This window comes from Cottoperca gobio, chromosome 20 (genome assembly GCF_900634415.1).
Source record: "Cottoperca gobio chromosome 20, fCotGob3.1, whole genome shotgun sequence".
Lineage (NCBI taxonomy): Eukaryota > Metazoa > Chordata > Actinopteri > Perciformes > Bovichtidae > Cottoperca > Cottoperca gobio.
In genome coordinates this window covers 3,352,574-3,379,083 of record NC_041374.1, presented here as the reverse complement: position 1 = coordinate 3,379,083, position 26,510 = coordinate 3,352,574, and the positions used below count along the sequence as shown (strand labels likewise).

Below are 26,510 nucleotides of genomic sequence, written 5' to 3'. Positions count from 1 at the left end.
CAACTGGACAAGGTAAATTAACCAGAGTCCAATTAGCTAAATTATAATCTGTTTAGCAATGTAAAAACAAGATAGATCACATTTTCCGACTGTCACGGCTCATCTTTACTATGCTTTAGGATAATTCCGGTACTTCCCGAAGCACTTAAACTCACCATACTTTGGGTGTCATTCTATAATGTTCCAGAAGATGGCAGTAAATGCAAACTAATGCACGCGGAGCTCGTTGGAGGCAACTGCGAGAGGCCGGGGCATTGCATCTCCACTTTGTCCCTTAGCTTTAAGTGAATTAGTAACTGATTAGCAGTTAATTAATTGAAGATTCGTTTGTTTGTAATGACTCATTTTATCCTTTTGTTTCACAAAATGAATACACATGTAAAGACCTTTAACATTCCTAGATGTAGCTCTATGTATGTGTCAATTAGTGTTGTCCCTAGGCTGAATGAACCACTTGTTATATTACACATGCAGCTGATGGTGTATAGAAAAGTCTAACTTTCAACTATATTGTGTGTGAAAGAAAATTAAGAATCTTTTCATAGCCTATGAAGCTGTAGCTCACAACACAATTAAATATTTATGAACAGTTATCTTTTGATTATTTTTGCAGGATGATCTCGTCATAATCATAGATTCAGTGCAATTTGTTACACTGACACCTTGGTTCAGTTATGGCCACAGTGAAGCACTACAGCATTACTGCAGTGTGTCTATTACATTTTATACAGCATCTGTTAATATGAACAGTATTGTGATTCAGTTTCTTAAAATAACCAATTCCAGTTAAGCATTTTTTTTTTCCTCATCACTGACGTTGGTAATCTCAGTAAAGAAAATGTTTTTTAGATTATGTTAGTATTTTCTATTGCTTTAAAGCTGTAAGAGGTGCTGAGGAAAAAATAGAAATGTGGGCAAACTTTGCACTGGGGGCGGTGTTCCAGACAAGACAATATTAGAATAATCGCTTAGCAACCGCTGCCGTAAACCAACAGCGGGTGTCGTAAAGGGCAAAGAGGCTGGTGTTGAAAAGAGTGGAAACAGAACCCATTGTGGTGTTGGAGAGGAGTGAGTCGCTGTCTGAGAGAAGAAGAAAAGAGGCAATTCTGTGACCACAAAGGGACCCGTGATAAGCGGACAGATATGGACCTTTATGCACAACACAGACGCTGTTGTCATTTGTGAAGAGGAACCGCGTCGTCCACTCGGAAAGATCCGGTATATGAAGAGTTAAGACTCGACAGCACCAACTGTTTATTTCAGCAGCTAGCTGGCTAGCTGGCTAGAAACATAGGAGCTAGAAAATGAGAAGCCCGTGTGAGTTTGCTTGATGGAGATGTTCGTCGATGGTCGGCGGTGATTTAAAGTATCCTTCGCCCGCTTCTTAAGTAGCCGCAACTTTAAAGAATGATATGAAGTGAGCGATAAGCGTTACACTACTACAGACCCGGAGAGGAAAAAAAGTCATACAGGTTTGTTTCACAGTTTTCCTTCGTCTCTTTGCAGTCCGTGTTCACGTTGAAACAAGTCTTTTTACACATATGAATTGTAACAGTATGACTTGTTTGGCTATGTTTTGCAGCATCAATGATTTATAAAGCACAAACTCCGAACAGGTTTTTTTTTTCGGTAACGTGGGAGCATGCACGAGCGTCACTGTTGCCGCCACAGAAAGGATGAAATGTTAAGATAAAACACTAAATGAGTGTTTTATTTTATTTATTTTTTTAGAAACAAACTCTTATCAGATGTCTACGTCCATTGATCGGATTTTATTATAACTGCTATTTCAGCTGCTGCTGGTGTTATTTTGTTGCAACAATGTTACCTGCCATAGTCTTATCTTTTTTTACATTTTTTATTTTTTTACCTGAACACAACTTTAAATAACGACTACAAGATCATATGATGCACAAAACCTCTTAGACATATATGCCTTTGGCCATGTATGCAGAACATATGATATTAAAGCGACATCATTGGTGTTCAGAAGGTATTATTCACATTTTTGATTTTGTTCATTGAACATATTTCTTTAACAAAGCATGCTCCCTATTTTACTTGGCAGTGTAGTTTTTAATACTCGAATGACTGTACCTCAACAGGTCTCCACTTGATTTGCTATGTATTTGTGGTCCTTGTTGGCGTGAGCAAACAGCAGGTTGAGCAGTTTTCCCATCAGACACAAAAGCTCAGTCGTTGAAAAATGAAAGCGTAATGTGCAATAATCACTAAATTGACTTGGCCATGAGATTTCTACGATTGTACGCTCTTTGCAAACTTCTGCCCTTGATTTCTTCAAAGAAAAACAGATTACCACAACAGTCCTACTGTTTGATCCAGACTAAGTTTATAATAAGTCCTTAGGAATTTCTCTTTACAGTCTAATGAATAGAACAGGCTGCTGCGAAATATTCTTTTTCCATAACAGGAGACTAATTGTGGAGCCTTTTTTCTGCAAGGTTAGTCAAGGGAACTACGAAAATAGGCCGATACACTTAAGATGTTCTGCTGGTGGTTGATTTGAATGTTTCTCAGCGCTCAGCATGGGAATGTCTTGTAATTGAAGCCTTAAAAGCTCCCACAGGAACAGTATATTTTAGTTTTTGACCTCCAAACTACACGACAAACTTCAAATGGAGCTACACGACGAGTGACCTTAAATTAAATGATAAATGTCTGTCTGTTAATCAATTTGACCCCCCCCCCCACACACACACACACACACACTCCAAACACATTTTGCATTTGTTAAAACTGAAGCTTGTTTTGACAGCTTATCTTTTATTTATTTTTTATCAGTCCAAGTGCAGCTTCACTTAGATGACACATTTGTTTTTGTAACATGAGTTTTTAAATGTAGGACAACTTTTCAAACTTCCACACAGAGAGATGTTGGGCTTGTGAAAATGTGCCACTGTTTTTGAATTGAACAAAACAAATCGGTGTTTATCGGTGGAAGAATCCGGCGCAGGTCTCCCCCCCCCCCCCCCCCCAGTTCAAGTGTGTCTTTTCCAAACCGCTGCGTCAGTTTGCCGCAAAGTAGACACCGTTGATATTCTCATTACAAACCTCCAGCGTTTGCTTTGGGCCAGAGATGAATGGACTAATGTTAATGTGGGGATGCTGCTAATTGGTGCTTTAATTCTGAGGACTCAATTTTACCATTAGGCATGCGAACATCGCCGTCATTTGTATCTATCCGTCCCCGTCTATGTGTTTAATGTACCGAGGCTATCTGGCTGTGGCTGAAATGTTTTTTTAATCAAACATTATTGACTCCTCACTCGATAACCTTGGCAACAGTAGTTCCTCTCTCCAGTTAGAGCCGCATGTTGCGATGAAAGGTGGAGGTGGGGGGGGAGGGTTGCTTTTTCTGAGCTTTTAGTATGGCTTGGTGGTAATACTGGCGTTCTCTGTGGGCGGACACGTTCATATGTGTGATTGTGTGCGTCCATTCAGAGATGGAGAACTGCTACTCTGTATTCTGCTGATCTCTTCCCATTCAATTCCATCACCAGCGCAATACCTCAAAGTTTTCTAACCTTGCTGTCCATTAAGCTATACATTGGTTATATCTTTCCTCTCTATTTTAACAACCCTTCTAGTCTATTCCAGTCCTTCTTTGCACTCTCTTTTACTTTTTCCAGTGGAATTAATCAAGCATGTTCATCTGTGGCTCGACTTCATTATATCATAATGAAGTTTAGCCTCAGGTGCAGTGAAGGAAATGGGTTAGACCGGAGCAGCCTTGCCCTCGCACACCATTATCGCAAAACAGATTTGCACAAAGAGCTGTGGAAAAGGTTATTCAAGACGGAAATTTTCTTTTCTTTCTTATCTGGATTGTTCTGTTAAAATCTAAAGTTTTTAATATAACCTGAAATATTAGGATATTACGATGTCATCTTCCTCCGTCTCAACCTTTTGTCATTCTGTTTTAAGCCAACATGGGGCCTAATGCTTCATCTTGCGCCTTTACTGTGCCAGTAATGAGCCATTTTGCGGCTCTTAACATCTGCCAAACTTGTAACATTTTGAATGCGAGATTCATCTCCCATGCATGAGGAGTCAGGCATCCTTTGATTTGCCCTCTTTTCTTTGCCTCTCTTTCGAAGCACTCACCGCAGTACTTTGTAGACTGAGTACGCTGAAAAACTTTCGTACCCCAGTTTTGGCTGTGTGTGTGTGTGTGTGTGTGTGTTGAGAGGTAATTTGGCGCTTACTCTACACAAGGTTTTCCTCTTGGTGTTGTGCATCCCTCCTTCTCGCTGAGTGCAGAAGCAGCAGAGGCACCGTGGGGGAGGAATAGAAGAGGGAGGCTAATTTAAAACATAAGTCTTCTGTGGGTACAATGAGGTTTGTCCAAAAGAAAACAGCTTTAAATTTCACTGCTCGGTAGGCAACATCTGAGTTGGAATACAAAGCATCTGGCTTTAATTTAAGGCTTTAAGTGAACTTTGCCCTTGTCAAAAACCTGAGTAAGGCGACCTTGAGCTCTACACACTCTGCCTTCCTCTCTGCCTGTCGTGGTAAAGAAGTCTCCATGGGATGGCATACAGCAATACACAGTGAGGCAGTTAAAACAAAATGGGTTTGCAGGTGTAAAACTTGCAAGAAGCAGGGGTAATTACCAGCAACACAATATCCCCATCTTTAACGACCGTGCATCTTTCCAATAAACCCAAATGGTTTTGTCTTATTCACACTAATCAGTCTGTCTAGCAGCCGCCGCAGCAGCAGCAGCATGCTTTAAAAAAAACTCTAGTAGCATTTTAATTCTTGCTTAACAAAAGTACAGGATCAAGGATAAGCCATCGGGGGCAGATTTCTGCATTTCATTGTCAACATTTTAAGCATTTTAAAACCTTGGTTGCCTCTCATTGACAGAAACGTAAACGCCGTGTGTGGCTTATGCTTTCACTTCAGCAATTAGTACGGTCATTGACATAATCCAGGTAACGCTCCAAAGGTAATTGAGGCCTAACCGTTTCTCTGGAGAGCGACGCATCCTGCCCATATTCGCCACCAAGCTCTTGCAACATTACTCTGCTGTGTCTGGGTCTTGTTTGGGGCTTGTTCCACTTTGCCCTGGCTCTCCGTCGCTTCCTCCAACAGCTAAAGGGAAGATCATCTTCGCGGTCTGGCGGCGGTTATGTTTTGTCCTCTTTGAGCCCTATGCTGATCCTTAAATCTCATATCTGCTCCCGAGATCTTGAAGTCACGTCTGTGCTGCCTTTGCCTGTGTTAGATGCTAAATGGCACTTGACTCGAGATTTTATAACAACAGGATATTCAGTTTTCCCCTAAAGCAATCCTCTGATTCCCTGTAGTAGAAGGCACAAGGCACACATCCTTCTGGCTCCTATTGAAGTAGTTGTTGTTGGCGGTGTTTTGCATACAGACTCTTGTTTCTTTCCCAATTTAATGTGATATCTTAATAGGATTTAAATGAATTTTCAGACACTATTAAATAATTGTGTTGGCGTTCTTTTCAGCTCATTCTGAATATGTTACTTAGTTATTAATTTATCACTCTGGAGGTCTGGTTTCTTTATTTAGCCCGTCCAATGAAATGCTGTTTCAGAGTAAAAGCATGAAGAATGATCTTTTCCTAAATGTTTTGCTTCTGCTTCCGTGGCCATGCGGTAGTGTATTAAAAAGTGTCCTCCAAAACGATTAAAGCGTAAAATTACCAATGTCCGTGTTCTGTTCATTATAATGATACAAAATAAATAAATGCCGACTCATATGTTGGGGAAATTGTGACGCTTTACCATTAAGATTTACAGTAGCTGTTTGGTTTTTAAAAAAAGATGTAAAGTAACATTATCCCTGTGTTATTTATGGCACAGAAAAGAAAAGCATATACTCACAGTTGAGTCACATTGCTCGAGTTTTAGATTTGTGGTGAGAATAGAAGAAAATTCATGAATCGTATTTTCTTTTCCTTTTTTTAAATAAATAAATGTATGTAGTCTGCAGTTCCCCTATTTGGATATGGTCTATTTCTGCATTAGTGTTTGCCTGATCTGCTCATGGTATTTTCTGACCGAGGTGTGTGGTAAGAACTACTGTATTCAGCTTTTTATCTGACACTCGGCAGACTCTCATCTCTCCCAACCGCTGCTCTGTTGGCCGCCTCAGGCCTCTATGTCTTTCCAGATCTCAGCCACTTCGATCTAAAAGCAAAATGCAAGGAACCCATTGAGACGCACACTAATCACACTAGTGTGCCTGCTTGTTAGCCTCTCAAGTCAGCTGTCCTAATAGGCATGTCCTAATGAGCTCAAATTGGGGATTGCTAATTTGCATGGCCTGAGTCATTGTCTTTGTTAAAGCGACTTATAAGACTTACAAGACTCATTGCTAAAAAGCTGATTGGGGGGTCTAACATGGTTTCTTCATGGGCAGACTACAGGGGGCTTGCCTAGATTGTTGTCTTTCTTCCATGCTTAGTTCTCACTATTCCCTTCACTGTTGACATCAATATGCTCTAATAGAGGTATTCACAGATTCTCTCTCACCCGCTCAACCAGAGACGTTATATTAGTGACACCAGCCATTTTCAAAGAAATGACTTCAAAGCATGATTAAAACGAAGCAGGGCAACTCTGATCAAAGGTTAAACTACGCACAGCGTGACTTCCCCACAATGCAATGTGTGATTTCTCCATTTGAAGCGAGAAGGGGGAATAAATCAAGATTTCGGAGCTTAGTGTAACTGTTGAGGTATGCAGACGGCGTGTTATTTTTGCTGTGCAATGGAAGAAAAGTGATGGATACTTCTGTGGCGGCAGAGGAAGGTCCTATGAGGAATCATCCTCACAGTGCAGCACTTTTTATTTATACTAGGAGAGGATATTGTACACTTCCTCTTAATTTGATCACTGGACACTTTTTATTTTCCCCTTTTCCATACTTTTATTTATCTTTGTCGTTTTGGGAGAGTATACAAGAAATGATTTCCCAAAGAGAAAGCGCTCGAACAGGAACAGGCAGGTTTATTGCATTGGCTGTGGGCCATCTCATTTCTGCTCAAAAAGTAATGAAATCTCTCAAATGACCCTCTCAATTCAAATTTGTGAGACAATTTCATATGCCAGAGTAAGTGCTTTTTTGTTTTATAGGAGGTATTGCATGTTAGGACTTAGGTGTTAGGTGTTGAAGTTGCGGGCCCAGCAGAAAGAAAATTAGATAAACCTTTTTCACTTGTTATCCATGTTTTCGTGTTATGAAATGTAGTTTTGTCCTGATGTAATGAGTTCCCCTCTCCCTTTCTTTGCTTGATTTCAGGCCTGCTGGCTCGAGGTTGCACACACATACCAAGAGGGGAGAACATGACTCATTGGCCTCTGCCAGAGACTGGCACGGGGCAGCTGTGCCAACCTCGCCCCTGCCTGCCGGTTTAGAAGCTACCCCGGTACATCATGACGGAGAGGCATTGAGGTTAGCTCCCTGACGATCGTCTCAATACCTCTCCTCCTCCCTATCCCTCAAGAACCCCCGTCCCCATCATGCTGCGCTTCCTGCCTCTCAAACTCGGCCGCCTGTACCGCTGTCTGAAGCTCCTATTGGTTGTGGGGTTGTTTGTCATCTTGTTGATGAACACCCACAGCCTGTTTGCCTCCTTCCAGAAGAATGAGCTCACTGACAGACGTTTCATCAACCTCAATAAGTGTCCCGCCTGCTTTGGCACCAGCTGGTGCCGCAAGTTCATGAACGGCCAGGTTTCCTTTGAAACCTGGGGTCGCCTACGATTTCTAGACGTTTTCAATGTCAAGAATGTTTACTTTGCTCAGTACGGTGAGCCCAGGGAGGGCACCCGCCGCGTGGTGCTGAAACGGCTCGGCTCCAATCAGGAGCTGGCTGAGATAGACCAGAAAATCTGCAAGAGGGCCACAGGCCGGCCGCGCTGTGACCTCATCCAGGCAATGTACAAGACTGAATTCGCCCGGATCAACGGCGATGTTCGTCTGCTCACTCCAGAGGTGGTGGAGGGCTGGTCAGACCTGGTGCACTGCCCCTCTCAGAGGCTGCTGGACCGTGTGGTCCGCAGGTATGCTGAAACCAAAGACTCAGGCAGCTTCCTGCTGAAGAACCTTAAAGACACGGAGAGAATGCAGCTGCTCATGACCTTGGCATTCAACCCGGAACCGCTCGTACTACAGGTAATGTCTTGTTTTTCCCTTTTTTTTCTTCAGTGTGGTTTCAGAACAGGAGCTGTTTGAAGCAATGTGTGTGTGGTGGTGGGGGGGGGGGGGTACCTTTTTAAGGTTTTTAGGTCTTGTTGAGTGATGTTTGACTATAACTGTCTCTGGAGAAAAATATTGCATCTTGATAAAGAGGTGTCTGTCAGCTAATCTGTGGCCACAGGTGTTTGCAGAGTTGTTGATAAGGCACGGCTGCTGGATTACCTTTGCTACAAAGAGGAGCATCAGTACAAAGCAAGCCGGGGTGTTGGCCCACAAAGCCCCCAGTAAATTACAGGGTGGGAATCCTCCTTTTTCTTCCTCTTCTGTAGATCTGAGAGGAGCCATAACACCCTCCCCTAAACTCTAGGCTACATCGAGACTACGTGTCGGCTATCTGGAGCACGAATATTCCTCTGCTTAGAATAGAGAAGGGTTTAAGAGCTGTGGCCTCCCAAAAGATGACAGATTTTGGCTGGCGGCAATACTGCATATTTAACACGATATGTAGGGCAGTTTTGAATTATTCAAGAATGCATCTGTAAATGGTCCAAGTTGTTTTTAATTTTAATATAAGTCTGTGTCCACTGGCTTATCCTGTGTTTGTGGGAGTCGGCAGGTGGAGGGATCTGTTACGGTGTCATTTGTACCAATATTCTTGGTATTTCGTTGAAATGTGCAACTTGAAGAACCCAACTGACACTGACAAAAACCCAAAGACATTGTTACTTAAAGTGGTTAGGTGTGACAGGACTGACATTTTTGATGCAGATGGTCTAATAATAATAATATTGTTCTGCAACATTAGAAGTTAGACACAGTATCTGCTGTCAAAAAGGGCGCCTTGCTCTGACTCATGACTAGAAGTAAAATTACGACCCATCTCTATTCTGTCATCCGTGCAAGTCAAAGCAGCCATACTGTATATCACGCATGTCCTCGTCCTTTTCACTCACTGATTTACAAGCAGCCAATCCATTTCAATTTCACTCTGGCATTGGCCGTGTCGGAGCAGAAATGTAGACATTCAATAACTTTTGCTGACCTCCAACCGCCCCGACACACGGGGCCGGACACCTCCAGGCATTTCAGAGGACAAAAGATCAGCCTTTTAGGCCGTTAGATCTATAAAATCTGATTAGCCTTGTGTGGTCGCATGTCCTCCCCCTTCCTTCCTTTTCTCTTTCTTTCTTTCTTTCTCATTTGGCCTTTTCTTCTTCTGTGTCATTCTCTTCTATATTTTCCTGACGGCTTTGTGTACGCTTCACAAACTCCGGCCACATAATTCCATCAGTGTTTTTTTTAATGGCATTATGCTCCAGTTCAGAGGCTCAGTGAATCACCCTCTCCTCCCTCCCCCATACTCATGTCGCACACTGCTACAGACAACGCACACAAACACAATATTGCACACACACACACACACACATTGTCCCCTCACTCCCTGCATCGTGGAGCTTTTGCATGTTTACAGGGACTCATGAATTGTTGATCTCGTGCTGAACTTGTGACCTGCAGGTATAAGAAAGAACTGTAGGGTGTGTGTGCGTGCACCAGGTCAGCGGTAACGGATTGTGTGGATGGGTAATATAGAAAGAAATGTGCCAGACATCTCACAGAGAGAGATTCACAGAGTGCCTTGACTCTTCATCAGCATCACTGAACTCGACAGATGAGGAGAACATTTGCTGAGAGACTGTGAGACCCTATACACAAGGTTGGGCAGCAGTAGACCATAAAGAATTAATGGTGTGTCTTTAGAGATTGGATGAAAGACCTGCTGTACTACAACACCTTGGTCTACTTTTCTTTTGCTAGAGGTGAGTGATACTGCGTGAGGACTTGTTTTAACAAAAGGTAGAGAGGAATGCGGGCTGAGATTATCTTTATGACCAGTAATTTAATGAAACCTGATCCCTATTTCGACTCCTTGTCAAGCCTAGAGCGAGGTTTCATTTTGCTTGGTTATAGTTTAACACCTCTGGAGAAAGTTGAAGAGGCCAGCATCACTCGGTGTGTCATTTTAAGTTTGCTATATTTAGTGTCAAAGATCGTTTAATGTCATTGGTTGCCACGGTGGTGGTTTTGGGTTTCTTTCTCTATCTCCTTCCTCTGTCTTTATGCAGTTGAAGAAATGTCAATAACATTTTCTGCCGTCTGCTCAGTGAGCTGCACTCCCTCTTAGAATCGCTTCTGTTTCCAGTCTTTTGAAGCCACAGGCAGTAAATCGGCCCTGCTTCACTATGAGAAACCAGACCTCCTTTGTCAGTGGGAAACAATCTGCTGTGTTGTTTCGCGTCCGTCCAACAATGCGTTTTCTGTGTGCTCTGCGGTACACAAGCATGCCCTCACACACACACACATGCACACAAACCACCCCCACTGCTGTGTCACATGGAAGACAATTTGGCTTTGGGGGATATTGTTTTTGGAAGACAAAATGACGACCGCCAAACAAGAAAATCCTTGTGCAATGAGAGGCACCGTATGCAGCTTCGTCTGCTATCTCTTATTTCTTAACCGATTCTGTTTTTCTTTAGAGTTCCACAGATAACTTGGCCCAGAATGGTTTTTCTGTTACTGTGATAAATCTTCCTGTGTCAAGGAGTTGTCTCTTTGCCAACCAGAGAAATTACATGATGCTGTTTTTTTTACTTTTACCTCTCAATCGACAGTAACACGGTTTGCATGAAAAGTGACCAATAAAGTCTCCTAATTTCCCCCCCCCCGGCTAGAACCCTATTTGCCATCCTTGGCTTCTCTCCTTCGGCCAGATGACTGATGATTCATCAGGTGATGGTTGTGTTTGATGGAGTACATCTGGCCCAACCTTAAATTAGTTCAATTTAGCCCAGTCCTCCCTTCCAAATCATTAGGCTTGGCGAGTTAGCCAGGAGCATGTGACGGCGCTCGCACCCCTTTTTGGTCCTCAGCCCTGTCTTGCTCAGTGAAGCTGAGAATAGGATGTGACAGGCCTGTGAGGTTAACTCACTCATCTCCTCCAGACTCAAATCTGTGCTCACCCAGATGCCCCTCTCCCCCCCCCTTTTTTTATGACTGTCTCTCCCCACCTTCTCATTCACCTCGCCGCCCTCACCTGACACAAATACATACTCGTCACAAGACACGAACGTCTCGAGCAACGCCAACGCCAACGATGATGCTAAATCGGAGAAGAGACGGAAGGCAGATTAGATGGATGACTTTATCTCGTATTCCTCTTAAGAGTTTCGACAGCGGCGTTTTAACGTAAATGTGAGTGTAAACATGCAAGGCACTTTGAGCAAACACACTAGCAGCTTGTTTTGAATTTTCTAAAATGGGGGGGTATGCTGTTGATTTAATGAGGCTCTGCATAATCTATTAAGATGCTCATCCGCTTTGGGAACCGAAGCCAAAGTAAATGTTATAAATTCAGCGGTTTTCTTGGCGCAAAGGTGGTAACTTTCCTCTGCTGTGACCTACTGAACCTTGAGTTATTTTTAATAAGAAAATACATTTAATCAGGTCATAAGCATGCGTGCGGCCTGCCGATGCCAGTCAAGTAATCTGTACTGTGCAATTAGAGAAAAATATTATTTGGTGGGGGGAAAAAAAACAAACTCCTTATTTCCCACATGTGCATGTTCTGACAAAGGTTGCACGAGTTTAAAGCCTTTTCATATTGTCTATGTAGAAAAACGCTGCAATCTTGTAGTCTGGCTTTCTGGGTCATGCCTCTTCACAAAGAGGATCAAAGCCTGTTTTTGTTTTTAGTTTTATTTATTTCTTTTCATTTAATCACAGACACTCCATGCTATCCCGGCTTAAGTGAGAGCCTTCTGTCTCTAAGGCCGGCTCAGTGGCTGAGGTCCACCGGTAAATAGTATTTAAGTTGCTAGTCTGTGATTAGAACCTTTTGTTTTTTGGGTCTGGGGGATTGTGGCACTCTTAGCGCATAAGAGAGGAGGTTGTGTACGCCGCTTAACCCTGCTTCAAGTGCTCCCAAACCCCCTTTCATTATTCTTATAGGCCTTTGTGTACAGACTGAATCCTGTTAGGATAAGACAGGGAGTTATCTGGGCCCGACTCCCCTCTTTTGGCTACCCTCGCTGGATGGAGGCCCTGGTGGAAAGGGGAGAAGAGGAGGGTTTGGGTTTGTGTGTGTGTGTTGTACAAACTAGAGCCTTGTGGTGTTTTCCCCCATTTGAATGAGCCAGACTGCTTGTGTTACCATAATCCTTTCTCTCTTTCTCCCGCTCTCCAAACACACACACACACACATATATACACACACACGCATGACAGCTGTGTTTGGTTAGGTAAATGCCTGTGGCTGAACCCCCGTCCATACCCACCCACCAGCTCCTTTTTTAGATTTCTCCCTCCCCACCCCCCAGCTTCCTACTGTTACAGCCCGCACCCAAACCTACCTCATGCTCAGCTCCCGAAGACGCAGTTCTGCAACGCTGGAGAGTCGAGCACCATTCACAACTCTCCCCGGGCCCCTTAAGAAGGCCAATATGGATCAGGAACAAGTAGTTCTTTACTGTGCTGCTGTGTGCTCTGGAGAGCTACGGGCTTAATGTGGTTAAAGCAAGAATATGCTTTTTAGCACATCAGCTTGTCTGCAGTAATAAAAGTGTCCACTGCATTAAAGTGTCAGGCACCTAGGTCAGGGATATACTGTGGCATGTTCAAGTCTTGTGCATGTTCACCCTTGCAAGTGGTTAATAAAAAAAGAAAGTGTAGGTTTCTTTGGAACCAGCGCCTCTTATTATGTTGAAGTCTTTTCTAGCTTTTCAGATATTTAATTGCTCCTTGTAGGTGTATTTCTCTGCGTTTGCCCTGTTCAGCTGCCCCTGACATAATTGGCTCTGAAATGCACAACCCTTGATGTAGGCCTCAAACCCACAGCCCTCAGGTCTGAGGCCAAGCTTTACTCAGGTTCCTCCCCGAGCCGTGTGGGCGGCAATGCCACCTAGACTGAGTCAACACCTCTGCCAGTGACTTAATACATTCCTCGTCTTCCAGTGGTGGGGATTTATGAGGTGGCTCTGTGCGCAATGGCTCGGGCTCAGGGTTTCGGCTAGCAGTTCGCACCAAAGTGTGTACTAGCAACCCTGAGCTGCACCGTCCTGTGCTCTCATTCCTCTTCCTGCTCTCATTCTCTCTCTATAGAGCAGAGGCCGGCAGAACTCAAAAGACCTAGCTAACCCATTTCTATCACTGCACGGCAGAGCTCACTGAATTATGTGCACGCTCCTTTTGTGTTGCACAAGCAGTCTGCACAGGGAAGTGTTTCCCCCCCAGGATTTTTGTCCAGCACCGGTGCTGATGCGAGTTTAGTTTTTGGTATTTAGCGAGTCCGCTGACACGTTGAAGGCTTTAGACACATATTTGCACACAGTTGTAGATGTCGTATTACGTTTAATTAAATGCTTCCAGACTTCTTGCCTCTCCTCCTCCTCTCTTCTGTCATTCTACTCTGCGTCTTTCCTCTCTCCTGTCCTCCTCTCACCTCTCTATCCATACTTTCCTGCCTCACCCGTACTGCCTGCCGTCCTGACTAATGATGGAATACATGAAATGCTGCAGTATCAAACACTGTTGGCTGTTGCATTAGCTAATCGAATCATAACAGAAAACAAAACATAGTAAAATATCACACCATCTAGGCAGATGCCTAACATTACATTCATTAATATATATAATTGCTACTGACGTTTCTACCCTGGGACCAGCCCCAATATGCCTCATGTTCCATGTACTCTTTATGTCTTCGCTGAACTTTGTTGTAATCGCCAACTCTGGCTGCTTAGAGAGATAGTTTATTGCATTTGGGGAGATTATTATATACCAGCGGCGCTGTTGATTGCATATAGAGAAAGCGCTGCATGGTCTTGTGGTTTATCTATTTGACCTCCTAGGTTTTGATTCCTCATCTGAGCCCAGTGTTCATGCATGCATGCACACGCACCCACTCTCAACCTTTCCAATTTCAGTCTTCATTCAACAATTTTCCTGTTTCCCAAGACTGCTGCCAGCTATGACTATGACTTTGCACTCTTTGAACTGCATGTCTGGTAAAGAAAGAGGCAGGGTCTATTCTAAATTCAGATGCATACAGTCTCTATCTCTCCCTACTCTTCTTTCTCCTCTACAGACAGACACACACACTCTCCTCCGCTTGATGCTCTGACTAGGCAATTCCTGGCTTCCTTGCCTGGAACAGACAGCATCACTGCCCTGTATTGCAGGTTTTGGGGGTGGAACAAAGACAGGGGAAAAGCGGGGGTTAGCAGGAGAAACGGCAGCAACGGCAGACGAGAGCAAAAAGAGAAGAAAGGGATAGCACCATGTGTGCCAGAATGAGGAGTTAGCGCCCACTCCCCTGTGGGGCCTGAGCTCTCGCTGCGAACTAACCAACTGGATTTTAAACTTAAATGGCCAGTAAAATGCCAGACGGGGCTTGCCTCCATCCTCCAGACACGCAAGGTCAACAGGAGAGCTGCACAGAAAAGCAACGTTTCAAGTCCGGCTTGGCAGCCCTCTGCCTTGAGGAGCAGATGTTACTCCTTCTTAATGCTAAGCCCCTTTTGCTAAACGGGCTGAATAATGTTCATTTTGCAACATCAGGGTTGAAAGGGTTTCTGCTGGTGTTGTTGTGTCTCACTGAATGAGTCTGTCCGCCACGCTTCTTCAACTTTACCGTTTGATCCCCGGACTCTTGACGAGTCCTGTCCCAACTTGTTTGCTGTGAAGCGGTGGGATTTTGTTGAAGACAGAAAATGTGGAGAATTTACACCACACCCTGCTCAGGGCTTTAACAAGCTACACATGAAACACCTCTGTGGGAAACTACTAATTTCCTTTTTTGCTGTAAGTAGTTGCGGTTGCAGGATGAAGCCAACTGGTTCTTTTAAATCTTTCATTTATAAACACCGCTCGGTGTGTCCACCGGGTGTGTGTGTGCGTCTGTATTTGATGGGCCAGTGTTCTTTGCAGACCAGCCAAGGCAATATCTTGGGAGTCGCTCATGTTTACTCGGCCACTGAATAGAGGTTGTTATCAGCCCTGGTCACGTTGCATGTTCTCATTCACATGCACTTGGATACAGTTTCACGTAGATACACAAAGAGCCTCTTTCGAACTCTCTCTCACACACACACTTCACACACACACGCCCACGCCCTCCCCCGAGTGGCCGAGTAGAAGGGCATGCCTTTGTCAGCAGATGTCAGGACGCAGGTGTGTGTTCCTGTGCCTCTCGCTCCATTCGTTTCATCTTCTTCTCCAGAGGCTGCCTATTTGTCTGTGGCCCTGTTTCATTTTAGCCCACTCCAATCTCCCCCCAAGAGGATGCCAGTGTGTCTGTTGTATTACAGGGAGGGGAGTGGAACACTGCCCCCCCCCCCCCCCCCACATTCAAGTGCACCGGCGAAACCTTTAAGATTAGATTAGTCAGACTTGGGCCTAGAAGTCACTGTGAGGTCGTCTGTAATGAGACGATACTGTTTTGGTCTCTTTTCCACCCTCGCTTGCTTTGTCTCTAGAGCCAGGCTCATTATTTCTGTAACACTGCAAGAAATTCTACCATAAAATGTGTACAGCAAAAATAAGAAGAGCATTTGGCACCAGGTTCTAGAAGTTAAAGGTTTTGCTAAGCAGGAGATAAAAGGTTTTTTTATCCAATGACAGGGACAAGAAGTGATAAGGCCTTTTCTAAAGCCGTAAAAGTCGCTGAGATGTGACATTGGCAGTTTTGCACTCTCAGCATTTTTCAATATAATAACATCATGGAGAGACGACTTGTAAAATTCACTACCTGTGCAGTCCCCACACATACAAGTGCACACGCATACAGTACCTCCCAATTCTGGGAGTTCAGTGGATGTAGCATTAGGCTGGGTTTTCCAATTTATTTCGTCATCCCCCCCTCAACGCCTCATTGCAGACGTTAATGACTTCTGCAGAGTAACCGTTTAAAGCGCGCTAAGGGAGAATGATTGGTGGGACTTGTAGAGTATTTATCAAGCTCTGCAATGGGCGAGTTTGAATCCAACGCTCAGGTGCCCACTTCCATGTGCCTGCCTACACTGTTCACTAGTTCTCACCTTTTAGACTTATTGCATACGAAACTTAAATATAGGAAGCTCATAAAAATGGGTTGAGATCTTGGTAATTGACGCAGCGCAATGACTCTGTCAGAGCGGTGAATGAGCGACATCTTTGTTAAGACCCACGGATGAGGGCCGGACAGACATGAAGGCGTTCTCATAACAGCCGTTGACAGTGGCTGAAAGTAGCCTGAGGGCATTCATCCTTCTCCCTCCCATCAGCCCCCCACCCCTCCCAAGCCCAATCGCTCTACTTTTCCTCCCATTCAGGCTGCAACCTGACAACAAAGAGAGAGATGTGTTTAGCAGGCAGGTCTTTGCTGGTTTATTCCTCCTGTCCACTGGAGCGGAGAAGTGAAAGACACTCTGTTTGTCTCTTCTGTTTGCTGTCTCCATCGCATTCTCTCTCTTCTCCTCTTTTTGCTCGCCGTCTCGCCACCACTACCCCTTCCCCACATTTATCCATCCGCCCCGCGGGGGTGAGAGACTGAGAGAGAGCTGGAGAGAGAGAGAGAGAGAGAGGATGGTGTTTTACAAAGCAGGTTTAGCCGAAACCTTGGACAAGCTAAGTTTTGTCAACAAGACCAAGAGCCGCTTAGATGTGCCCGCAACATAAAGCCATCTGAGGTTTGAGTCTGGGTCAAAGGGAAGCGAGCCTAATAGGGATGTACCACCGAATGATCCAGCTTCAGCCTAATCCATGTATACCAACTTCAAAAAATTAGAAAGCCATTTTAGATATTTAGCTTGTTAATTCTCTAATCCTAAAATCGCATATGTAGGAATGCCCATTGGCTTGCTACATCTCAGTAGTCTGGGATTGTCTCTTTTCCAGCCAGTGCTCAGTATTTGGGATTGCAGTCAGCCCACCATATCCAGTTTTTCACTTTTTGAGACATGTTCTTCTTACTCAGATCCCCCTTCCTGTCAAGTTTGCTATATCAGAAAATGTAGAGGTAGGCTATTAAGCCAAGGTTTTTTTTTGTTGGGGTGAGTCATTGCCAAGAATAAGGATGACAGACAGACCGACAGGCTGCTGGAAGACGGTAGTGCTTCCTGGAGAGACTTTTGTCTGTCCCACAATTGATTGGGTCACCTCAGGGAAATGGGGCTCAGCCAAGACTGCAACTTATAATTGTCCTCCCCTCTTGGTGGTAGATCTTTCTTAAAACTGATAGGAACAGGAGAGCCACTTATGGTATAGACACAGACTGTACAAGTCTACCTCTCTGGTTCAGTGTTGTGAGTCATTGGCATCACAATCTTCATTTTTCATCCTTTTTTTATTTATTGTTATTCCAATCAGGGACACTTTGCAAGACATACACCGAGAATTGCATTCATCCTGTGGCACCTTGTACGACAGCACAGGTTAGATTGCATGCTTTGGCCCTCATTGCACTTAGCAAATTATAGCCTCGTCAAGAGATGTAATAAAGGAGCTTAAGAGCGGCAAAGTTTGAAGAAGGTCTGAGACAAAATGTCTCAACACAATGCTGCACAAGTGAACCTTCATATCGCTGCATATCCATTAGTTCACTGAGCCATGGTTTCTTTGTCACGTTCACCCTCTCTGTGCCACAGTCTCGACGTGGCGGGTGTCCAGCTGTTGTCTTTTATCTACAGCAGCTGGGTGGCCAGCAGGGGGGGGGGGGTTTAAAATGTATGTTTTTAAATAATTTGTATTTCATAAAAATTTCAAGGGAGTTAGGGCAGCCGTGCATATTTAAAATCGCCCCTTTAGACATAAGTTGAACGCTTGTGAAGTATTGAATTACCTCCAAGTGTAAAGTGAGACTCAACAGTCATAGTAGTTCACACCTGCAGTGACACGGTGCATACACTGCCATATCTCCGATGCAACTGGGCTTCGGAAAGGGAGGGCTACTGAGGCTCCTGTGAAACATGAGCGCTCCTGATTCTTTGTCTGTGCGGCGGCTGTCTGCCAGAAACTGCAGCCTAAGAGAGATTTGTTACATAGGAATTGTGGGCTATCATTAAACTAGCATATGGCTGGGTGTTCATTGTAAAAGATGGAGGCCTATGGCAGGAGGGGTATATTGTAAAAGATGGGAGCTTATCACTTGTAGAGAAACTCATGTGGCCTGGACCAGGGGAAAAGAAAGTGATGTATAGAAAGTGTGAGACCTGAACTCATGAAGAGCGATGGAAGCAGTAGACATACAGAATTCAGTCGCTTAGCAGCCTGGTACGTTTGCCAAATGCAGCTGTTTCACGGCCAACTCATTTAATTTAGCTGTGTGTGTGTGTGTGTGTGTGTGTGTGTGTGCGTGTGCAGACGTAACCATTTGACTTTGAATGAGTGCAGATAATGGTGCATGTGTGCCTGTTTTTGTTTGACCTCAAAGTCGAGTAAATCTGAGAGAGACTAGGGTTTTGTGCAGCAGTGATATCACTTTGACAGCGGTATTACCTTCTTATTATTAATCAGTTTTAACCTTGTAATACACAGCTATTTTTTGTCAGCATGCCCAAACTGCATTTACTCGGTTAGCCAACATCATGCAGTAGTTTAAATCGCCCCGCTGCTGCATCACAACACATAAGGCTTTCCTGCTAACTGCTGCTACCACAAATCACCTTCTATCAGTTCTCTGGAAGCACTGAGTAGAGCGGCGTACATCAGCTCATGGCTGTAGGGCTTTCACACAAACTGGCTCTTTTCTTTTATTAAATCTAATCCGTTATAACTAGTGCTGGCTCCGTTTCACGTGATCCTTTTGGCAGACTATTGTGCTTAAAATTGTGTATAAAAAAAAAATACTCAAGGCTGCCCACAGCAACTTTGTGTTTTGATGTCTGGGATTCTTTATTTAGAAACTGGTTTCCGTTGAACAAATGTTTTCTGACAGTGTGAAGGTCCTCGCAATTTATGTGTTAGCCTTTGCTTTTAAAATCCAATGGGATATTTCTGTGTTTCTTTCAGCCAACGCAACATTACAGAGCCTGACTTCTCTTATAACGTTTTTTTGAATCAGCGTTTTCTGTTCTCCTGTTTCTCCTTCCCAGAGCTTCCCGTCAGACGAAGGGTGGCCATTCGCCAAGTACCTGGGAGCGTGTGGGCGCATGGTAGCTGTCAACTACGTGGGCGAGGAGCTGTGGAGCTTCTATAACGCACCCTGGGAAAAGAGGGTAGACTTGGCGCGCCAGCTCATGGACATTGCCGAGCAGCTCACCAACAACGACTTCGAGTTTGCCCTCTACCTGCTCGATGTCAGCTTCGATAACTTTGCGGTCGGCCCACGCGACGGAAAGGTCATCGTCGTTGACGCAGAGAATGTTCTCGTGGCAGACAAAAGGCTGATCAAGCAGAGTGAGTGTTTCTACCTAAACACATTGGCACAGTATGTGGGTGTATGTCCATATGTCTGCGAGAGATGCACAGCTTATTCTCCCAGTTGCTATGACGATTCCATGTGTGTTACACCTTTAAAACATTACCATATCTGGAGATAATGTCGCGCATCTTTACAGGACAGTGTTTACATTAACACTTAAGACGGTCGCCCTCAAATTATGCAGCAGTCATTGCACAGCCGTGGTATTTATTTTTTAACTTTGTGTAAGATTGGTGCTTTTCTGAAGCTGTATGATAATTGACCATTAATTGCATTCATAACTGTAGTTGTTTGCCAAATATTTATCCCGGACTTCTCAAAAAGCCACGGTGTGATTCAAACACTGACCACAGCTTGAACTCTGTAGTAAACACTGCACTTTGCCACAACTATAACTACCAATTGTAGCTTGTGAGGCAGTGACGAAGGTTCGAGGAAAGGTCTCGAGGGACAGATGGCTGCAGGCAAATTTGCACATGCTCAAATTCTCCTCTCTTCTAAGAATACACTCCTCCAGCGCCCCTTGTGCCTCCGACACGCTCGTCCCAATCAAAGCAAAGATAGTTTGGATAACAAGCCATCTCTGCTGCCCTAGTTTTTATTTTTTTTGTTGCCTCTCAGAATAAACCTCACAACAAGGACAGAGTAAGCTATACATCACACACTCAGTGTGGCAGTTTGAAACCCCTCAGTCCTCCTTCCTGGGGCTACTTCAAAGAGAGGGACGACCACCTAGTCAGGCGCTTAGATGTGTCCCCTCCTGCAGAAATCCTATTAAAGTGATAAACTGTTGTGTTGCTAGATGTGGAGGTTCCAGCATTGTGCCCTTTGTTGTGTGTGTGTGTGTGTGTGTGTGTGTGTGTGTGTGTGTGTGTGTATTTTTCTTTTTTTTGAAGTACTGTGACAAATTTATCCCTAGATAAAGTGCCACTTTGCCAAATTACAAGATATGTCACCAGGAAACTGCATAGATGTGTTACATGTCACTGCACTCCAACATGTAGTTTTTCCCCTTTGAGTTGGTACTTGATTTCTTGTGCAATTTGGTGTGTGCGCGCCATCCTCTAATGTGTGTGTGTGTGTGTGTGTGTGTGTGTATGTGTATTCTCACTATTGCCAATAGCTGCGATTTTCCACCCCGTCTCAGTAGCCCTTTGCGAGTCCCGACGCACAATCCAGGTTGAGACTCTCTTTGTCTGGCCGACACATTTAGAGCTTGACAACTCAAGCTGCTTACCCTGGCCATTTGGAGCTTAAGCCTGAATAATGTTTACGTGCTTCACCCGGGTTTGTGTGTCTGATCTGTTTTGTGTGAGTGTGTGTGCGCGTTTGCCAAGTGCCAGGGAACCGCATGAAGAAGAGGAATGTCTGTGGTAATGATGAATATTACGAGGTCATGTGTCAGTCAGCAGCAGGAAATAGGCGCGGTAACCTCCCAAGGCTCCACAAGCAGAGAATCTAATCCCTACAATTAGAGCCTGAGATTGAAAGAGAGTTAAAGTGTATGGTGCGAATCTCATCAGTCTCTAAACTGAGGCCAATTGATCTGCAAATCAAACGCGCAGAAAGCCACGCGCAGTTCCCACCCTCTTGTTGGTGGCATTCACATTGATGCGGCAGGTTCGGGCAAGATGAAAACGCATACATGATCCAAGTTGTGCACGCGTGCTGTGTTTGCACAGTCCAGTGGTGCGAAAGGAGCCATTCCCCATCATTGAGTTTATAGTGTTTGAGGATACTTTCACCCGCAGTGGTTATTTGAGAAACACATGCTGTATAATGTAACACACACTTCAGTCACTCTCATTCTCTTCTCTCGCCGACACGATCGCTCCCCGGCTTACACAAACGCACACGAATGCAACGGCACTTGAAACACTCGCACGCACGCGCTCTTATTTCTCCGACATTCAAAATTGCACTCAAACACAGGCATGCATTGTTAAAACCGGCTCGTACTCTTAAATGCCACTAGTAAGGCCACGCTAACAAGCATTTCAGGCCCAATGTCCCTTCTCAGTGGAGCCCTGGGAAGGCGGAGGAGTGAGGTGAATGTATACAAGTCCGACCTGAGCTCCTTAACATGGCAGGTGCAGGAGACGAGGGAGGCTAGGTGGCCTCCTTCGTCCACCCCTCTCCTACTCATTTGAATTGGAAATGATTTAATTTGCTTTGGAAATATTCTAGTGTTTGTTGCGCTCTGGCCGGCTGTAAGAGTGGAACAGAGGAGATTGAGGTGCAAGTAAATAGAAAGTCGAAAGTAAAGACTCAGACTTCTTTTAGCCCTAAGTCGAAAGTACTTTTTTTTTGTTGCTGTGCTCATCTTTGTCCTTGAGAATGAACCTTCCCCTCCCTACTTGTTCTTTTTAGGTACTTGTGTGTGTGTGTGTGTGTGTGTGTGTGTGTGTGTGTGTGTGTCAGTGCACAGTAATGGGACACTCTCACGATGCCATCTGTCAATCAGTGCTGTGGTTTGATGCATGGCCAGCTCTGAAACATTAATTGCTTTCACCTCACCTTGCTGCTTGTGCCCGTATGTCTTTATTTGCGTGCGTGTGCGTGCTCGTGGCGTGCATACACAGGCAAATCCATCTCCATCACCTTCACTGATTGAGGTTGATGTGCCCCTCCTCTTCGGGGGGCCACAGGGGCCCCTTGCTAACAGGGCAGCGCTGGATGTTTGATTGAGTTGTTCTGATAAGCCGGAGGAGAAGTGCATTACAGCGACGATACGCTGATTATGTGTTTGCATCCTCTGGGTCCGCCCCTCCCCCCCTCCCAACAGTGTTATTGATCTGCTTTTTAATGCACAAACCAATCGCTCATCATTCCAGGTTATTTTCTTGGCTCTTTCCTTTCTCAGCACAATCCTCTAAAGAGAGAAAGCGATGGGAAATGAGCCCGAGAAAGAATTTTATTTGCTCAATAAATCTATAAAGTGGTTCATTTCTGTCAAATAAAACTGTGGATGAGTTGTTTGACTGTGTGCTTTGAGAAAGAATTTCCTGTTGGCGCCCTTGGGTTGAGAAATATGGCACCTCGGCCCTGTCCGCTTCTCGTCAGGTTGATTTCTTGGCTAATAATTTGCACAAACCTTTTTTTTTCTTCATGATTATATGCAGTCAAACTGTTGGTTGTAATCCATTCAAGTCAGTGGAGCTTCACATGCACAGCTATATTCCACATTTCAACAACAGTTAAACAAAAAATAAAAAGCCATATAAAATGTGAACTGCACGCTGGTTGGAAGCTTTATGCAAAAAGAATATTTAAATGCATGTTGCTCTGATAAAACCAGGACTTTGATTCTTATCAGACGAGGTTTACAAGACTCCCAACCTTATTACACATTCACCTGATGACGGCTGTAAGAAACGAAATTATGACCCAATAAATGCTTTTATATATTTGGAATGAAAGTTGTGCACCTATGTTAATATTATTTACAATGTTTTTATGATCGGTTTGTTTTTATTGCGGTGTTAATTTAACAGCCTCCCTTTTCTCCCTGCAGACAAGCCGGAAAGCTTCGACGTGTGGTACGAGAGCCGCTTTGAGGAGTGCGACAGGGAGGCCTGCCTGTCTTTCTCTAAGGACTCCCTCTGCAACAGGGTCACAGTGGACCACAACTACTATGCCGTGTGCCAGAACCTGCTGTCGCGTTACGCTACGTGGCGGGGCACCACTGGAGGCCTCCTCCATGATCCCCCCGCCCACATAGCCAAAGATGGACAACTCGAGACCCTATTGGACGAGTGCACCAGACCTAAAAAGCGCTACGGCCGCTTCCAGGCGGCCAAGGAACTGCGTGAATACCTCACACAGCTAGCTGCCGCTTCCTCCTCTGCCACGGCCAGGTAATGAATGGAGTCTGCGTTAGCCTGACGCACTGAGAGACTGGATCCCGTGCTCTTGATCTCCGAACTCTTGAGATCCTGGTTCTTGTACATGATGTCATTCGCTCCCCTTTGAGCAGGACGCTGTTAGAGGTCTTGCATCAGGAAGTGTAAGAATCGAAACTTCAAAGCAGATTTGTTGAAGCTTTAGCTTTTACCTGACTTTGCTCCTGTGTTGAAGAGGAGTGTGGCGCTCAGAGATTCTGGTTGGGACCAGGATAAAGAGGTAACCTCTCCTCTCACAGGGTGGGCTGCCATCCTTCGGGGAGGGAGGTGCAGGAACGCATCCGTCACTGGACCCAGGCTACCGCAAACCGGAGCATCCTAGCAACAAGAGCAGCGACATCGCACAGCCCTGACCACATCCATCCTCCTGTTCACTCCTCAATACATCACAACTGTTGTGTTTTGTAACATTGAATCCAAACACCTGTTTTATTTTGCACCCAGGATCTCTTGTTGTTTTTTGTTTTATTCAGGGCTGAATTTAAGTACATTGGTGAGTTTACATTTTTTGCTGTGCCATGACTTTTTTTTTTTTTTTTCCTCTGTAGCATGGCTGCAGGGGAGGCGGAGGTAGCATGAATCTCCCGCTGTCTGGCAGCAGGCGAGGCCAAGCTACAGCAGGTCGAGAGGAGAGGCGGGGGGGGGGGGGGGGATTGGTGGGTTGTTTTTTTTCATGCAGGAGGAAAAGAAAACCCTTGACGGCTATATAAGTCTAATTTCCTGCTACTCCAATCAATCACTTGATTTCCAGGTTCCAGTTGGCAATCATCTTTTTTTTGAGTGTTTTCCCCCCCCCCCCCTTTTCAATAGAAAACGGAGAGTGAGACAGCTGCACATAGGAAAAGGAAGGGAATAATTGGACAGTGGTGGTCCCTTGATGCAGATGTGCCTATACCAAAGAGGCTATATGTAATATTAAGAACCCCGAACAGTACACAGTGACGGCACCTTTCCCTCCAGTTGTTCCCCAATAGAGCTGTCCACAGCAACAGCAATGTGTGCACAATCCTTTATGAGCTGGCAGGCCTGCATACTGATGTATCCTTCTCAACAACAACCTCATCCAGAGGTATGAGAATCAAGTATTGGGCATACTTAATGTCACATGACCTCCCCCCTGCTTTGTTAACCTCCCATACGATTGATAAACGATGATCAGATGGGCCTCGGCATGCTTTTTGTCAACAGCGTTAAAAACATCTCGACTTAATGAAAGGAGGAGATGAAATGATTCTTCAGAGGACCAGAGAAACACAATAAAACAGCGCAGTAGTGGCCTCCAGTGCTAAATTCTCTTTTGAATGTCTGTAATTGATAAATGAATCCTACTGTCAAACGTCTCCCACTAGCGCAGTAACCTCCATCAAGTAGATGTTAAAAAAAAAAAAAAGGGGAATGAGAATATCCCAAATTACTTCTTTGCTCCAGAAACGGCGTCTGACCTGCACTTTTACATTTTTGCAGCCCAGAAATTTCCGTTGAATATTTAAACACTCGGCACCACTTAGACGTTGGGTTGATTTTTACACCCGGTGGACCGACGAATTAAAGCGTAATCACAAATACAGGCTCATTTGGTAATGGATTATAAGAGATCTTAACAACAACTGGAAAAAAAAAATATATAGATATATATATATATATATATATATATATATAAAGAAAAAGAAAAAAAAAACTCTTTGGCTCGGTATGTTTTCGTATTTCATCCGTCTTGATGTTGTGAATCAGGCGCTGAATGCCCAGTGGATCTTTTGTGTAGCTAGGTCAACAGACAGCCCAATAATCAAGTCAATACGAGTCTCGTGCAAGTCCCGGGGCGCTGACGTGAACCTGTCGGTGAGGTAAAGCAATAAAGAGAAGTTTTGCTAATGGATTTCTGGTTTTGTCCCCTGTCCCCCCCCCCCCCCCCCCCTTTTTTTTTTTTTTTAGTTGTGTCAGATATATTTCTGTTTCCCCTGTATGGAGGATGTTGAACCTGGAGGGATTTGTACGTGCGTAACTAACTGTCCACTTTTGTACTGTAATTTCTTTTTGAGTATTCTATCAGCATTGTCTGATTGTTCCTGTGCCTTTCATTCAAAAGTTGTATTTACAACTTTTAGTGGGTTTAAATATTAAAAATAAATGAAGATATATATATATATAGATATATACACTTACATGCTGTGTGGACTCTTTTTTTTTTTTTTGATTCTGTCTCAATGTTCTTTCTAATATTCCCGATGTAAGTTGCAGGCGATTTGGCTCGTGTCCATATTACCTTTAAAGTTTGAGTGCGGCGCAGCTCGATGTCAGTGTTTGGCCAATTCCGATCCCTTTATCCTCTTCGGTTTTGATCTTTTCATATCTTCATCTTTCCACTTAATGTGGATCCTCGCCCGAGTTCCCTTTGTTGTGCTCTCCACTCAACTAGGATGTGAGTCCTTCTCGTCTATCCATATTTGAGGAGATCATTTTTGTAACTGTGGCCATGTTGAATTTTGTGCGACAATTTCACAAGGACATTAGATTACTCTTTTTAAAAGTGTTCAGAGGAGCTTAAATTAATAAAAATAAAACACGCACTAGGCAAACATTAGAAATACTCATCAGCATTTGGATTGAATTTTTTAACTCAACTTTAAACTCTTTTCTTCGTCAGTATTCTGTGTGTGTGTGTGTGGTCTTTGCTTATTCACTAGCGCTTCTGTCTGTCTTGAGTCAGCTCATGCTCGTAGCATAAAAGCCCATGATGGAACAAAGTAGTACTCGAGCCAGAACCAAAATTAGAAGCTACATGACTGACACTCTGCCGCTCATTCTTTCTTTCTCTCCCTGTCCATGGTCATTTCTCCACCTCTTCTCTTCTTTCTCCTCTGTAATTGTGCTTCTCTTTGACACACCCGCTGGTTTGTGTGGAGAGTTGATGTCACACTCATTGTGGTGAAGTGCTGTTCAGCCCTCTGTGCTGTAGCT

At 44.3% G+C, this 26,510-nt stretch overlaps 1 protein-coding gene across 1 annotated transcript; it reads left to right on the top strand.

The window, feature by feature from the left end:
- The first annotated feature begins 1,019 nt into the window (after nt 1-1,019).
- Nucleotides 1,020-25,714, top strand: dipk2ab (divergent protein kinase domain 2Ab). The gene is made up of 4 exons (XM_029458299.1): nt 1,020-1,472; nt 7,297-8,171; nt 19,322-19,625; nt 23,165-25,714. The coding sequence occupies exons 2-4, from the start codon at nt 7,518-7,520 to the stop codon at nt 23,509-23,511; spliced, it is 1,305 nt and encodes a 434-aa protein (XP_029314159.1). The 5' UTR covers nt 1,020-1,472; nt 7,297-7,517; the 3' UTR covers nt 23,512-25,714.
- Nucleotides 25,715-26,510: the final 796 nt, after the last annotated feature.